This window comes from Rutidosis leptorrhynchoides, chromosome 1 (genome assembly GCF_046630445.1).
Source record: "Rutidosis leptorrhynchoides isolate AG116_Rl617_1_P2 chromosome 1, CSIRO_AGI_Rlap_v1, whole genome shotgun sequence".
Classification (NCBI taxonomy): Eukaryota; Viridiplantae; Streptophyta; class Magnoliopsida; order Asterales; family Asteraceae; genus Rutidosis; species Rutidosis leptorrhynchoides.
Genome location: NC_092333.1, coordinates 267,183,444 through 267,200,985, shown reverse-complemented (window position 1 = coordinate 267,200,985; position 17,542 = coordinate 267,183,444). Strand labels below are relative to the sequence as shown.

Here is a 17,542-nt window from a genome sequence, read left to right as displayed (position 1 = left end):
TCCTTGTACATAATTTCACCCCTGTTTTAATAATTCCATAGACTACTAATTCATTCCCGTGTCCGGTTAAATGAACGATTATTCGTACATATAAATACCCCGCCCATCGTGTCCGATCGAGTGTATATGGTTATTTATTGGTACGTTCAATTGTAAATCTTTATATTAAAATTAACAAACTATCATTTAGTTAAACAAATATAAAGCCCATTAATAGCCCATAGTCTAATTTCCACAAGTGTCGTTCTTTTGTCCAAACCCCAATTATGGTACAAAGCCCAATTACCCCGTCTTTAATATTTAGTCCAACATCATGATTACTTTGGCTCAAATAAGCATAATAATAACTTAAGTACGAGACATTAATTTAAAAAGGAGAACATAACTTACATTGAGTATTTATCGCGTAGTGTTACACGGACAGAATTTCGACTTCGAAAACCCGTAAAAATAACTTTTACATAACCCGAACTAATCTAATATAAAACTACCCTATACTATATATATTATATATATATTTATTTATTTATTTATTACAGAGTATTATTATTATTATTTATTATATATAAACTCGGCAGAATGCACAGCTCCGCGAGTCGTGGAGTTTTTGGCCTTCAAACTCCGCGAGTCGTGGAGTTTGAAAATCCAGCTCACAAACTTTTGGCTCCTAGCTTGTCGACATAATAAATATATAAATATAAAATATAAATAATTAATATAATTATTTATATATTATATTATATTCTTGTGCATAGTAGACTTGTAATTTTTGGTCCATTGCGTCGGGCGTTGATAGTTGGCTCGGGTACCGGTTCCGGATTTTCGAACGTCCTTTCGTATAATTTAATATCTTGTACTTTGCGTTCCGCAACTTGTACTTTTGTCATTTTTAGACGTTTCTCATCAATAAATTGAACCACTTGAATTGTATCTTGTACATTTTAGCTTTTTGGACGTTTGCGTCTTCAAATCTTCGTTTTCGCCTTTTGTCTTCGCACTTATTTAATATAAACGATTACAACTTAAAATAGGACAATTACAACTAAATAATTTACATATTGGGAGGATATTGCTACTAAATATATGTTCATTTGGAGCACTATCAACAGGTTATGTGTATGATATTTTTGTACACGAGATATGTGTACGGTTACTAAGATTTATGAAAATGGTTTCGTACACGAGATAGGTGTACTGTATTTGAATCTTGTGGTCTATCAAAATGATGAATTTTATTATTTACAATAAACTTATGAACTCACCAACCTTTTGGTTGACACTTTAAAGCATGTTTATTCTCAGGTATTAAAAAAATATTTCGCTGTGCATTTGCTCATTCTAGAGATATTACTTGGAGTTATTCATGACATATTTCAAAAGACGTTGCATTCGAGTCATCGAGTTCATCAAGATCATTACTAAGTCAATTATAGTTGAATATATTATGAAATGGTATGCATGCCGTCAACTGTCGATGTACTGAAAGTTTGTCTTTTAAAAACGAATGCAATGTTAAAACGTATCATATAGAGGTCAAGTACCTCGCGATGTAACCAAATGTAATGTATTCGTCCAGATGGATTAGGACGGGTCACTACACCATGTTTCCAACCAATACACTGTATAACTCCTAGCCTAATGTTGAGGTAGAACGTCTGTCTAGTATTTTGACACATATCTAGTCAAAATACGAACATCATCATCAAAACCCAGAGGTTCTAAACCATCATCTAATGTATACCTAGGTTTAAGAAAGTGAAAAATGACGAAGCCCCAACCATCGTAACCTAGTGTCTCTATTACATCATTCAAATCATGCACTGAAAACATGTCAATATCTATAGCCTCAATAAACGTTACCCGTCCATTTTCATATATCCTTCCAAGAGCATTTGTAAACACTCCACCATGGTGCAACTTGAACGTAAAGTAAGACTGATACACACCTGTAAAACCAAAAATAGGGATTAAAATGGATAATGCATGTTTAAGGAAAGAAACTTGACTGTAAGAGACATTCAATCGACATCGACATTTATATAAATTTAAAAATGCTCGTATACTTACCATATAGCAAAAGAAGATCAGCTTTATCGTATTCAGGATCGTCATCGTGTATATGTATTGCATGGTTGTTAGGGTTTTTTTGAAATCTGATTTTGGGATTTTTGGTAACAAAAGAGAAATAAGAGAAGATGAAGGTGACTTGTGTGGTCCTTGTGGCTTGAAAATAACTATACACAATAAATGCAAGAAAATAGGTAAGTGTGGGGATCCAGATGTAATCGTGAAAAGACAATAATACCCTCACGTGGAATGCACGTGAAACGGGTTAACGGTAGAATCAGACAGCAATCGTCATACTGGACTATCCTTGCTCCACGTGCAAATCAAAGGGACTGCAACACTCAAAACTAATACTTTGATTAACCATGCAATATGATTCAAACCACGGGGACTATTTGCGCAATTTGTTTTTGTTTAAATCCTCACACCCGCACCGCACATCATCTTCTCTTAAATTCAATTTAACACAGTAAGTTTATAGGGTGGGCTGAAATTTAATTAATCAATTTTGTTAAGGTTAGAATTTAGAATGGGGAAGAATCAAGCATACAAGGCGATGCAGAGATCTAGGGTTGGATCGACCTCTGGCGGCCCTGATGATGTGGAGGACGGCATGGTTCGTACCCTTCCATATTTATTACTGTGTTCTACTATATTTTCTATTTCTAATTAGGTCACAATTGAATTGAATTGAATTGTTCGTTGATGCCCTAATTATTAAATTAAATTTTCTATCACCCTGCCCGTTATATTACTTCACCTCAGTCACTGATATATACTGCTTGCATAAACCAGCCTAAATTGTTGCTGTTGAACATCATGAAGGGCAGGTGACCAGTTAGTTGACATCACTCGTATACAAAATCACAACATATTCATTTATACTTTTATACTTTATTTTAATTAAAGGTTCCATATACATATATATGCTACAACCCTACTAATTTGACTTAAATTTTGTTTGCTTTTGGAACAAAAGACTACCTCCTGGTCTATATTATTTGCTGGTTCCAAATATGAATCTCTTGTTCTTTACAAACATTTTTTTATGTACAGTATAATTTCAACATACTGTAATTATGTACTTATGTGTAGATGATACATCACGAAATTTGTAGTTGGTTTCTTTCCTGTACCGTTTTTGATTAGGAGAGTCGCAGGTGGATGGTTCATTTCATTCTCCAGAGTGGCATGCAGCTCGTTTGTCAAGCCTCAAAACTTCACATACGGTTACGTGGGAAGAGTACAAAAAGAAGCAAAAGGTAACATCTTTTATCTTACTTTTACCTTTAAGCAGAAGCAGGTTAACATTAAGGCTTCAAATATCCTTTATGTAGTCAATATATTCAGAATCAGAACAATTAACCAAAATAGGTATTGATTGATGATAACTAAAATACATGTTTCTGAAATCTATAGGATACGTGGGCTATTCCTAATTTATATAGCTTGTGTTGTCCTAAATAGTTATGTACATAGTAAGTTTGTAGTGTTGGTTTTGAAACTAATATGTTCCATCTTTATAGAAATAGACAAATACAAGAAACCATTCTGCATGGCCAGCATATGCCTATTGTTCATCATGGCTGTTTGATTACTCTTATATTAAAATAAAATGATTTTCCTTGTAGTTCCAGTCCAAGTTGCTACCTTCAAATTAACACCAGTAACCCCTTTCTTTAAAGTGGTCTATTATTTGCATTTGCGGCTTCCCTCTATAACATTTTAAAACATTTGATTCTCTTCTTTTCCTGTTTGTTTTAACGGTCCTTCATGTATGACAATTTACAGTTACGTGGCATTGCTTAGTGGTTATATATGCACAAAAGCAGAGAAAAAAAAAACTATCTAATTCTTATTCTTAGGAAGAAGAAATGAAGAAGGGGGAGTTAGAAGCTGACAAAGATAAGATGATGCGAGAATATAGGGCACAACTTGATGCAGAACGCGCAAGCAAGCTTGCTCATGGAAGAAACCATTCAAAAAGCAAATCTACTCATAAAAAAGGTATGTTCTGTACAATTTAATACCTTATTATTTTGCACATTCTTTTTATTTTTTATTTTTTTGATGCTGTTACACCTCATTGCAGAGAAGAAGGATAAAGATCTAAAGAAGCGCAGAAGCAAGAAGCGAAAGGTACCTGATTATTTAAAGTACCTGTTGATATGCAACTTGCCTTTTTGTTGTGGGACCCCTCTCCATCATGTTTTAGTTTTATCCATTATGACTGCCCTAGTACATCACACATAATTGGTATTGTCACTGAAGACTTGCTACATTTATTGATAATGATAATGATAGAATTTAAAAAAAAAATATTGTACTGAATGAAGATGCACATTTATCAGTTTTGGTATAAAAAAAAAAAAAGAAAGAAAGAGGATAACAACGACCCACACGTCCATACACTTGTGAATAATTAGACCTAGGAAGAAAATTGACCTCCATCATCTATTGTATTTATTTATATTTATTTTTGTTTATTTTTGTGTATGCCATATATATAGCATTCTAGGAAATCTTCTGAGTCTAGCTCCTCAAGTTCATCATCTGAATCTTCAAGTAGCGATGATGATGATTCCAGAGAATCAAGGTCTAAATCACGATCTAGAAAGAGGAAAGACAAAAGGCACAGGTCAAAATCTAAGCATTTGAGAGGTGATGATGAAGAGGCGGATGGTCCTTTACCGCTTTCCAGGTTCTTTGGGAGCACAAAAAGCTGACGTTTTTTTGCATCGTCACATGTATGGTCGGTTGTTTGCAAATGATGTCATACAGAATCATTAGTTCTTTAACTCTTAATGTGGGTTATGATTATGTTATACAGTGTAGCTCCTGTGAATTAGCCCAAATGTGATACCTTATTTGTAGAATCATAATTTAAAATTGACTAATTGAGGGGCAGCATAACAGGATGCAGGCCACCTAAATGTTATTGGATGATATTTGATTTGATTTATTTCTGATCATCATTTGCTAGTATCAGAACAGAGCATTCCCCTTAATGTACAAATGGGGCTATGTATTACTGGGTTCAAGAACCATATATCAGCATGGGGATAAATCTTGAATATTTTGATTAGCCAAAAACTTTAATTACCCAATGGAACTGACTTTTGATTTTCCATATGGACTGACATCAAAACTATTACAGTACTTAGATCTTGTGCGAATTTTCTATGTAGAAAGTTTGTTTTTTTAAAGGTCCAATTTTGTAACCCAAAACAAATTTTGGTTTATTCAGTTACTTCCATTTTTGTTTTTGCGAATTCAATGTATTAAATGGTCTTGGGGACCTTCTGTGGAGCTCCAGTCAAACCAAATCATCATTTAATCATTATAATGCAGATCCGAAACATATACATGCAAACTGTATATTTATAAAATCCACACATCAATAAACATGTGTTGGTGTAGATTCATTGAAATTATCTTTCTTTCATGTTTAAATCATTGCAAGTGACAAGACATGCTTCGAAAATTACAGTGATCAACTAACATATACTACTCTCCGTCTCATTTAAAATGTTTGGATTACTATTTGGGGTGTTCCATTATAATCGTTTAAGTTGTATAAGCAATCAAAAAAACATTAATGAGTGTGAAGATTAAATTTAGTAAAAATCATTCTAAAACTTTGTTCGTTTGATGCTTTGTTTACTTTACAATGGTTGTTTTCATTTGATTGTTCATGTTATCAGTTAATGGTCATAGTCAAGGTTGTAAAAGACGCGAGTCGGGGACGCGCCGGTAGAAACCTTAGAGGGACGAGTCGGCCGAGACCGAGACACGGTGGGGATGAGTCGGGAGTTGACCAACATTGACTTTTAAATATAAATACACTGAATATACATATTTCAGACATAAATACTTTAAATATGGATATTTTAAAAATAAATGATTTACAAATAAGACGTGATTGTAATTTACATAATACATAGGCTTTTTATGGTGTTTTCTAGGATTATAATTTATTTATTTATTTTTAAGGTATATACTATGTAAGTCGGTGTCTTTCTCATCGAATTTTAAATGGGTTGGGATTTTTACTAAGACTAGGACAAGGCCGGAAAAAGCTAACTTTTAACCGACGTTGGGCATGATTTTTCCTGACTTTGACCTGACTTTTGACCGTTGATCGACTTATTGGACGTTTTCTTCGAGTCGAGACGAACTAGTCTCAAAAATGCCGCACCGGCCGCCGCAACAGCCAAGGCGGCCGCCGTTTACAACACTGGTTGTAGTTATGTAATACGGTATAGATCAATTGATGTATACAACACTGGTTCGCCAATTATTATTTCTCATTTGTTTTATGCGGATGACGCGATAATCTTATCATAATGGAATAGAGAGATAGTTTGTCGAACACTATTCGTGCTCTTGATGAATTTTACAGTTATTCGGGATTAAAAATAAATGTCGCTAAATTTCAATTATATGGTCTTGGAGTTCCCGAAGAGTTGTTAGACTCAACAGTTAATGAATTCGGTTGTTCAAAACGGGAGTTCTCTTTTTCATACTTAGGACTTCCTATTCATGTTAACATGAATTTGGTATAAAGTTGGAAAAATTTTGAGGGTCGGTTCGTTAAAAAAATTTCGGGTTGGGAAGCAAATATTCTCTTAATTGGAGGCCGTTTAACTTTAATTAAGTCGGTTTTGGGGAGTTTGGGTATTTATTATCTCTCGTTATATCGGTGCCCCGAATCGGTGGTTAACAAAATTGAGATGCTACGGGCTTAATTCTTTTGGGGAGGATCGAAAAGTAATCGAAAAATGCATTGGGTGGAGTGGAATCAAGTGTTAGCCTCGTGCGAAAATGTTGGTGTTAATATTGAAAGCTTAAGAGCTTTTAACATGGCACTTATGTATAAATGGATATGGCGTTTTTTGATCGACCCAAATGCAATATGGGTAACGGTGTTCAAGGCTATTCACGGAATGATGCAGGAATTGATGGGTCTATGTTGACTTGTAAAGGAACATGGTATAATATTGTAACTTCTTTTCATAAGTCGAAGCAGAAACAATTGGTACCGCAATATGCCATCAGAGCAAAGATAGGAGAAGGTAACCAAATCAGTTTTTGGCACGACAACTGGAGGGGTGACGGGCAGTTGAAAGACAAATTCCGTCGTCTCTACCATCTCGAAAGTCATAAAGAATGCAAGCTATGGGTAAACGGGTCGTGGCTGTGGTGCTGGAATAGAGTGGATATCGGAGCCAGAAACATGGAGTTACTTTCCGAAATGATAGGCATGATTGAGACCGTTACTTTGTCTCATGGAACAGATACTTGATGCTGGAAATTGAACAATGAAATCGAATACTCAGTTGCAGGTACAAGGTAACATATTGACGAGGTGCAGCTGCCTTCGAATGATACTTATACTCGACGGTTTACTTGCATTCCAAAAAAGATCAACATTCATATTTGGAGAGTGGTGTTAGACAGGTTACCAACCCGTCTAAATTTATCTAGTCATGGTATATGTGATGCCCCGTACAAAACCATCGTGTACGAATCATCAACAACAGGATCATTACAAGGTTAAGTATTATATGCGTTTTCAAAAAGAGTTTGCATTCATAAATAAAGTGATGTCTAAACCAACATCGAATGTTTTACAATCCAAAAGCATGCTTCACTAAGTAGAAGCAAATAATAAGTGTATGTGACCACAATGGTCGTTACAAGTCATAGTTCAAAAGTACAAAAGTTTGAATGCAAAATAAAGTAGTTCATGCGATAACAACTCTAAGCAGCGGGTGTCTACAGCACGACTAGTACACAGCGGAAGCTAACCTCAAGCACCTGAGAAAAACATGCTTAAAAACGTCAACACAAAGGTTTGTGAGCTATAGTTTAAGTATAACAGTAATTAAGGTAGGCCACGAGATTTCAGTGCTACAAAGAACGTTTCAAAATAGTATGATAAAGTATATGTTAACCGTGGGCACTTGGTAACTAACTTAACGTTTATACCCCCTGAAAGTACACTTGGCAAGTGCGTATGTCTACGAAGTATTAAACACTCGTTAAATGCTAGCGCTACTAGCCCGAGTGGGGATGTCAAACCCTATGGATCCATATCTAAGATTCGCGTTCACGGTTCAAAAACCAATGATTAAACATTACCGAGCTAAAGGGAATGTTTATGCCGTTGTATAACCCACACATATATAAGTTTAAGTACTCGTGCCTAGTATGTAAAACATAAAATCTGCATGTATTCTCAGTTCCCAAAAATAAGTTAAAGTAAAAAGGGAATGCTATAACTCACAATGATAAAGTAGCGGTAAAGTCGAGTCGGGAAAAGTGTGCAAGTAATCGGTCCGAAGGTCCTTAACCTAATGCAAATAGTACTAAGTCAGTAAATTGTCTTAATAGGTTTAAAAGTATGTAAATAAGGTCTTAAAGGTCATCATCAATCATCATCAAACAAAAGGCGTAAAGTAAGTTTCGTTTAATAAAGTAGTTTAAAACAAGGGCTGAGTTCGGTCAGTCACCACGGCCTCTACCCTTACTGAATTAAGGTGAGACCAGTGGTAATGGCTCCGTATATGAGTCCTTTAGGTGTGGTAAAATTTACAGAAGAAAACTCGTCTTCGTTTGACCGTGGCGACGGTCTAAGTGCGAGTAGGTCAGAAATTTCTGCACAACGTTAAAGGACATAGTGACGATCGGAGGGCCATAAATCCTAAAACGTAACTCGGATTAAGACGAGTCCTATATGAAAAGTTATCTACTCGAACAGAGCTATTTTAAAATCATAATCACAACAGCCCAGGTCTAATGGTCTTTTACAGAAACAGCAGAACAGTAGGTAGAAGACAGAAAGCAGTAAAATAATGGGTTCCGATGAGTTTGATGCTTGATGCTTATCACGGTTCTCATCCTTGATGCGTATAGCTTCAAGTGTACAACTCGTTGATGTGTTTGCATCATCTTGACCAAGATTTGACCATCATAACCCAAGTGCAAGTCTAAGACATGAAGCACAACTCACTTAAGTGTTGCAAGTGTTTTGATGAACCAAAGTTACATCAAAGTCTTAGATCTAACACATACATGAACTTTAAGACTAATAATATGTTACAAACTTGAAAATGAACTTATGAAATCAAGATCTTAAGTTGTAGAACATCGTTCTTAGTTTGATCTTGAAGATCCAAGACTCAAAAGTCTAGATCTAACATAAGTGTACAAAGTTATAATTAAAAAGTTTCATTTATATGTTCTTGAACTTTAAAGTTAACTTTAAGTTCAAGATTAATGAGATCAAGGTTAACTAGTAACACTTGACCAATAATAATCAACAAACATGAATTTAAAGTGCAAGAATGAAGAAGTAAACTAAGTAAACATGTAAAAGGTTCATGGTTGTTCATACTTTTAAAGATTCAACTAAAGTTTGATCTTTAAGTAAAGTAAACATTAAGTTACTTCAAGAACTACAAGTATGATTTCAACACAAGAACTTGCAATCTTTAAAGAAAGTACATGTAGAACATAACTAGTGAGTTATGTTCTTGAGTGTTCTTGTAAATACAAGATAAATGAAGAATCAAACTAAAGAGTTGATTCTTGAAACTAGTATGTAACAACAACAAGTAAGTAAATAATTATCAAACAAGTAATCAAACAACAAGTAACAAAAGATGATGATGATGATCTTGGTAGCCAAAGGCTACGGTTTTAAGAGGGAAGAAAGGGAAGAACTCAAGCTTTGTTACTTACAAAAATGTAGAGAAAGATGAGAGAAAAAATGAAGCAAGTTGAAGTGTGTGTTTTGTATGAGAGAAATGCAAGTAAACAAGTAATGAAAAAAAAAGATTTTGAGTCCCTTTGTGCCCATCTAGGCCACTTCCTGCAGCTCAAAAAAAGGGGGGAAGAGTTGGTTTTTTGGTCACTAGTATGTAAGGCTTCAAAAGTTGATTAAAAGGATGGTTTACATGGGGATTAAGTGCCAACTAGATTCTAATTCTTTCAAACTTACAAGTTACACTTAAAATGATACTTACAAGTATTACTTACATATCTAGATGGGCTAACTAGTTCAACTAAGGAGTGTAGGGTGGGCTTTATAAGCCCATGTTCAATTAAAAGCCCAAGTTGTGTGTAATTAACAAATGAATCCAAATAAAGCCCATGTAACTAACTAATCACCATAGTTAATTAAAATGATTAATAAAACTAATCATGAATGCAAATAATATCTAAAAATATTATTCATGTAAGTCTCGGGTGTCGCAAAGACGTTTCGGGCAATTAAAGTCAAGTACGTTTAGTCATGGCAACATGTAAATGTAATAACATACATTCGTTTTATCACACGTATTAATAATAATAATTATTAATAAATAAACATTGGAAATTCCAGGGTCGTTACATTACCCACCTGTTAAAGAAAATTTCGTCCCGAAAGTTAAGCTGAGGTAGATGGAGGAGTCGGGAAAAGGTGAGGATACTTCCGCAACATTTGATCCTCTCGCTCCTAAGTAAACTCAGGTCCTCGTTTGGCATTCCATCGTACTCAGACGATCGGAATCTTGTTGCGTTTCAAAGTTTTGACCTCACGGTCCATAATTTCAACAGGCTCCTCCACAAAGTGGAGTTTGTCATCAATAGTAAGTTCTTCCAATGGTATGATAAGTTCGGATGCAGCAAGACACTTCTTCAAGTTTGACACATGGAAGGTAGGATGAACTGAGCTCAATTGTGCTGGTAGATCCAAACGGTACGCAACGGGTCCAACACGTTCCAAGATTTCAAAAGGACCAATGTATCGTGGGTTCAACTTTCCACGTTTTCCAAAACGGATCACACCTTTCCAAGGTGCAACCTTCAACATTACACGATCACCAACGTTGAATTCAAAGTCTTTACGTTTAAGATCGGCATAACTCTTTTGACGATCGCGTGCAGTCTTAAGTCTCGCTTGAATCTGAGCAATCTTCTCCGTTGTTTCAAGGACTACCTCGGGTCCGGTGATTTGCTTTTCGCCTACTTCGGCCCAACAAATAGGAGATCGGCACTTGTGGCCATACAATGCTTCAAAAGGTGCAGCGTTAATGCTCGAGTGGTAACTGTTGTTGTACGAGAATTCGGCTAACGGCAAATGCCTTTCCTAGGCCTTTCTGAAATCAATGACACATGCACGCAACATGTCCTCCAAGGTTTGAATCGTACGTTCACTTTGCCCTTCAGTATGAGGATGATAAGCAGTAATCATGTCAAGACGAGTTCCCATGGCTTCTTGCAAGGAACGCCAAAATCTAGAAGCAAAACGGGGATCGCGATCGGAGATGATCGATAAAGGTACACCATGACGAGATACAACCTCCTTGATGTATAATTGAGCAAGTCTCTCCATTGTATCTGTTTCCTTCATCGCTAGAAAGTGTGCAGATTTGTTAAGGCGGTCAACAATAACCCAAATGGTATCGTATCCGCCCACCGTCTTCGGCAGCTTAGTAATGAAATCCATTGTGATCCTTTCCCACTTCCATTGCGGGATCTCCGGTTGCTTAAGTAACCCAGAAGGTCTCTGATGCTCGGCTTTAACCTTCGAGCAAGTCAAACACTTACCAACATAAGTCGCAACGTCCTTCTTAAGATTCGGCCACCAATACTGCTCCTTAAGATCATGGTACATTTTGCCCGCTCCAGGATGAATCGAATATCTTGATTTGTGTGCTTCATCAAGTATCAGGTTTCGTAGATCTCCATAAAGAGGTACCCAAATTCTTCTGGCATAACATCGGAGTGCAGACTCCCTAACCTCGAATCGAGAAACAAGTATGTTCAAATGTTCATGAGATATGTTCTCCTCCTTGAGAGCCTCAACTTGGGCTACTCTGATCTGGTTGTTGAGGTTCGAATGGATGGTGATGTTCAGAGCCCTAACATGAAGAGGTGTCGTCCTCTCCTTTCGGCTTAAAGCATCAGCTACAACATTGGCCTTGCCAGGATGATAGCGAAGTTCACAATCATAGTCGTTGAGCGTCTCGATCCATCGACGCTGTCTCATATTCAGTTGCTTCTGATCGAATATGTGCTGAAGACTCTTGTGATCGGTGAAAATAGTGCTCTTAGTTCCATACAAATAATGTCTCCACAATTTAAGCGCAAAGACAACGGCTCCAAGTTCAAGATCATGCGTAGTGTAGTTCCGCTCGTGGATCTTCAGTTGTCGGGAGGCATAGGCAATAACCTTTGAGCGTTGCATCAGTACACAACCAAAACCACTCTTCGATGCATCACAATAAACAACAAAGTCGTCACTGCCCTCAGGAAGTGATAGGATAGGTGCGGTGGTTAGCTTCTTCTTCAAAGTTTGAAATGCTGATTCGTGTGCGGGTTCCCAAATGAACTTCTTGCCCTTGTGAGTCAGTGCGGTCAAAGGACGCGCAATCAGAGAGAATCCTTCGATAAACCTTCGGTAATACCTGGCGAGACCTAGGAATTGGCGAATATGCGTTGGAGTAGTGGGGGTCTCCCACTTGCTGATAGCTTCTATCTTGGCGGGGTCAACTTTGATACCCTGGTCGCTCACAACATGACCCAGAAATTGAACTTCCTTCAACCAAAATTCACACTTGGAGAATTTAGCGTAAAGTTGCTCTTGTATCAAGAGTTCAAGTACTAGTCGAAGGTGTTGCTCATGCTCTTCTTCACTCTTAGAGTAGATGAGGATATCATCTATGAAGACGATAACAAACTTATCCAAGGACGGCTTGCAGACACGATTCATGAGGTCCATGAACACGACAGGTGCATTGGTCAATCCGAATGGCATCACGAGAAAATCATAATGACCATAACGAGTTCTAAATGCAGTCTTCATCACGTCACTTTCCTTCACCCTCAACTGGTGATAACCGGATCACAAATCGATATTTGAGTAAACACTTGATCCTTGTAGTTGATCAAAAAGATCGTCAATTCGTGAAAGAGGATACCGATTCTTGATTGTCAATTTGTGGAGTTCACGGTAGTCGATACACATACGGAAGGATCCATCCTTCTTCTTCACAAATAACACAGGTGCGCCCCAAGGCGAGAAACTTGGTTGAATAAATCCTCGATCAAGTAGTTCTTGTAGTTGGCTTTGTAATTCTTGCATCTCGGAAGGTGCGAGTCTATAAGGTGCGCGAGCTACAGGTGCAGCTCCTGGCACTAAGTCGATCTGAAACTCTACGGCTCTCGGCGATGGCAATCCAGGCAATTCCTCTGGAAAGACATCAGAAAATTTGTTCACAATTCGAACGTCGTTCATGCTCTTCACCTCAGTTTCTACCGCCTTCACATGTGCTAGGACAGCAAAACGTCCCTTCTTCATAATCTTTTGCGCTTTCACGCAACTAATGAGGTTCAACTTCGAGGTACATCTCTCTCCATAGATCACCAGTGGTTCGCCATCTCCTTGTGGTATGTGAAGTGCTTTATCTCCACAGATAATATCGGCCTTTATCTTGCTTAACCAATCCATACCAACGATCACATCAAAGCTTCCCAGTTTGATAGGTACCAAATCAATTTCGAAATCTGCACCAGCTATGTTGATATTAGCTCCACGACTAATATGGTCAACTTTCTCAAGTTTACGTTGGCGACCTCGACAAGCATACTCTCTTTTAACGGGACTAATGACCAATTAATCTTATCGCAAAAATGTCTACATACATAACTTCTATCCGCACCAGTATCAAACAAGACAGAAGCTAAAAGGTTGTTGATTTTGAATATACCTGTCACCAAGTCGGGGTTATCGCGTGCATCCCTTGCATTAACATTGAAAGCTCTAGCGCGGGGTGGTCCGCCGTCTTTTCGCTTATTTGGACACGCATTTCAGAAATGGCCCGTCTTCCCGCATTCGTAACACTTCTTCGGCCCTGTGGGGTTCGGCTTCCCATTCAAAGTGGTGACCTTGCAGTCTTTTCCAACATGCCCAGACCGTTGGCACTTCTCGCAGATAACATTGCAATACCCAGTGTGGTGTTTGTAACACCTCTTGCATTGAGGTAGGTTTCCCTTGTAGTTCGTGTTGGAGTTGGTGTTGTTGTTGGGGTTGGGGTTTCCACCGTTGTTGTTTCCTCTAAAACCCTCATGTCGTTTCGCGGGGTTCTGATCATAGTTCCTTCCCCTGTTGTTGTTGTTGTTGTTGTTGTTGTTGTTGTTGTTGTGGTTATCCCATTTGCGTTTCTCACTAGTACCCGCTTCAGACTTAGTTTTCTTCGGTTCATCGATGGTTATCTGATTCATTAAAGTATGCGCCATGCGCATCACTTCAGGAACATTCGGTGGTTTGGACGAGGTGACATTTCCCTTAATGCTCTTAGGGAGTCCCCAGAAGTATCTCTCCATTCGCTTGAATTCTGGGGTGACCATTGTCGGACACATCAGGGCTAGTTCCAAAAATCTCCTGTTGTAACCATCAAGGTCGTTCCCAACGGCCTTTAGCTGCATGAATTCCATCTCCATCTTTTGTATTTCGGTTCTCGGACAATACTCATCAATCATTGCCGCTTTGAATTCCTCCCATGGCGTAGCATACGCCTCATCAATGCCTTTCGCTTGAGCTAACGTGTTCCACCACATTAGCGCGCCGTCAGATAGCGTGCACGAAGCAAACTTGGTCTTGTTGTCCTCCGAACAGTTGCTAACTCAGAATACTGATTCAAGTTTCTCGAACCATCTGGTGAGACCAACCGGTCCCTCGGTTCCACTGAAGTTATGTGGTTTGCAGCTCTGGAATTCCTTGTAAGTACACCCATTTCGAACGGGTTGAATAACTGGTGGTGGTGGCGGTGGAGCTTGGAGGTTTCTTTCTGCTAGGGCTGCGGCTACACGTTCTTGGATCATCTCTTCAATTTGAGCAGCAGTAGGTGTGGATCGACCGTTAGCCATGATGTTCTATATAAACATTTTGACTCAAGTCAAAATCCAGCATTCAATATATAATAATATAGTATATAACAACCAACATGTAAACAGCACAACACATGTTAATTAAGTAACGCAAGTTGATACAAGTACCGCAAAACATCATACAGTAACGTAAATAGAACACTTGTGCAAAAAGTAACATCACAAAGTTTCCATTCATTAATAATAAGTTTCATACATCCGAATAAGTTCGTACAATACATGAGTAATACAATAAACTACAACTAGATTACATAACGAAATCTAAATACAAAAGTCCTACGGTGAAGGTGGGTGAAGGATGTCTAAAACCTGAGCCAACTGCTCCTCGAGCTCAGTAATCCGAGCTCGGAGGATTCCCACCTCCCTTGTCAATTCCTCGACAGTGGGAGCTGGTGGGGCGGGCGGTGCAAGTGGTGCAGGTGGGGCCGGTGGAGCGGATGGTGCTGGTGGAGCGGGTGGTGCAGACCGCACGAAACGGGGTGCAGATGTCCCGGCTCCAGAAATAGTCAGCACGTAACGAGGTCCCTTACGTATGAGTGGGTCGGCAGGGTACGGCACAAGCCACTTACGGGCAGTAACCCTCCGACGCCGACCAAAAGCGTCAGTGAAAGCACGACCTCCATTCACCCCTGGAATGACGGTACCGTCAGGAAGGTACCGCTTCTTCGGCGGGGTGGAGGGTGCCTGCATAGGTACGTCATCAAGGTTCTCTTCGTCGGAGTCACTAGAGTCATCTGTAGAGGAGTCATCGGATGAAGGATCATCATAATCATGTGGTGGTGACACGGGTGGCTGAACTGGTAGTCCGAAGGCGGCCAACATCTCTCTGTGTCTGAATGGCAGAATCGGCACTAAACGTCCATCTGGAGTGCATCGACACGGCATGCGCATATGGTTACGGAATGGCCCTTCCCCGAACTCCGCGGGGATCACAACACCACCGATACGGGGCTGTGAATCCGAGGGTCCGGGAGCAGACGGAGCTGGAATCTCCGTAGGATCCACATGTCCGTCAATAGTAGCCATTGGTGCAGGCGGCTGGCTTCTAGTCCCAGAAGATGAAGCGCCGGGGTCACTCGTGCGTATCGGGATCGGTGGATCGGCAACGGTGGTAGGTGGAGTAGCTGAAGAGTCTAAACTGCCCAAAACGCTAGCAGGTGGTACATCCGACATCTGAACAAGGAAAAATAAATTTTCCATGTCAGTAAGTCATAAAGCAAGCACGTATTAGGCCAACAGTTTAAATCATGTATAACAATAAGTAGCATGGCAATAATAACGAATCATACAGAAGTAGCATGCAATCGAAAGCAAATGATATCATACAGTAGTGAAATCATGTAGTAACATATGGCATATAGCAGTGAAAGTAAGCAGCAGCATGCAGTAAGTTCAGCAAAAACACGTAAACTAGCAAGTTGTAGATTAGTCCTATTACTGAATCCTATTCGGGTCGGTCTTAGACTCACTAATGCAACCTAATTCCCTACAACCAATGCTCTGATACCAAATGTGATGCCCCGTACAAAACCATCGTGTACGAATCATCAACAACAGGATCATTACAAGGTTAAGTACTATATGCGTTTTCAAAAAGAGTTTGCATTCATAAATAAAGTGATGTCTAAACCAACATCGAATGTTTTACAATCCAAAACATTGCTTCACTAAGTAGAAGCAAATAATAAGTGTATGTGACCACAATGGTCGTTACAAGTCATAGTTCAAAAGTACAAAAGTTTGAATGCAAAATAAAGTAGTTCATGCGATAACAACTCTAAGCAGCGGGTGTCTACAGCACGACTAGTACACAGCGGAAGCTAACCTCAAGCACCTGAGAAAAACATGCTTAAAAATGTCAACACAATGGTTGGTGAGCTATAGTTTAAGTATAACAGTAATTAAGGTAGGCCACAAGATTTCAGTGCTACAAAGAGCGTTTCAAAACAGTATGATAAAGTATATGTTAACCGTGGGCACTTGGTAACTAACTTAACGTTTATACCCCCTGAAAGTACACTTGGCAAGTGCGTATGTCTACGAAGTATTAAACACTCGTTAAATGCTAGCGCTACTAGCCCGAGTGGGGATGTCAAACCCTATGGATCCATATCTAAGATTCGCGTTCACGGTTCAAAAACCAATGATTAAACGTTACCGAGCTAAAGGGAATGTTTATACCGTTGTATAACCTACACATATATAAGTTTAAGTACTCGTGCCTAGTATGTAAAACATAAAATCCGCATGTATTCTCAGTTCCCAAAAATAAGTTAAAGTAAAAAGGGAATGCTATAACTCACAATGATAAAGTAGAGGTAAAGTCGAGTCGGGAAAAGTGTGCAAGTAATCGGTCCGAAGGTTCTCAAACTAAGGCAAATAGTACTAAGTCAGTAAATCGTCTGAATAGGTTTAAAATTATGTAAATAAGGTCTTAAAGGTCATCATCAATAATCATCAAACAAAAGGCGTAAAGTAAGTTTCGTTTATGAAAGTAGTTTAAAACAAGGGCTGAGTTCGGTCAGTCACCACGGCC

At 38.7% G+C, this 17,542-nt stretch overlaps 1 protein-coding gene across 1 annotated transcript; it reads left to right on the top strand.

Moving 5' to 3' along the window:
• The first annotated feature begins 2,540 nt into the window (after window positions 1–2,540).
• LOC139869359 (uncharacterized) lies at window positions 2,541–5,152 on the top strand. The gene is made up of 5 exons (XM_071857676.1): window positions 2,541–2,683; window positions 3,228–3,329; window positions 3,933–4,074; window positions 4,160–4,206; window positions 4,578–5,152. The coding sequence occupies exons 1-5, from the start codon at window positions 2,597–2,599 to the stop codon at window positions 4,791–4,793; spliced, it is 594 nt and encodes a 197-aa protein (XP_071713777.1). The 5' UTR covers window positions 2,541–2,596; the 3' UTR covers window positions 4,794–5,152.
• Window positions 5,153–17,542: the final 12,390 nt, after the last annotated feature.

Excerpts from the sequence above, each read along its gene's own strand:
- LOC139869359 (XM_071857676.1), top strand. The coding sequence starts at position 2,597 with ATGGGGAAGAATCAAGCATACAAGGCGATGCAGAGATCTAGGGTTGGA. Across the intron at positions 2,684-3,227 it reads ATGATGTGGAGGACGGCATG|GTGGATGGTTCATTTCATTC; the intron begins GTTCGTACCCTT and ends GGAGAGTCGCAG. Across the intron at positions 4,075-4,159 it reads CAAATCTACTCATAAAAAAG|AGAAGAAGGATAAAGATCTA; the intron begins GTATGTTCTGTA and ends ACCTCATTGCAG.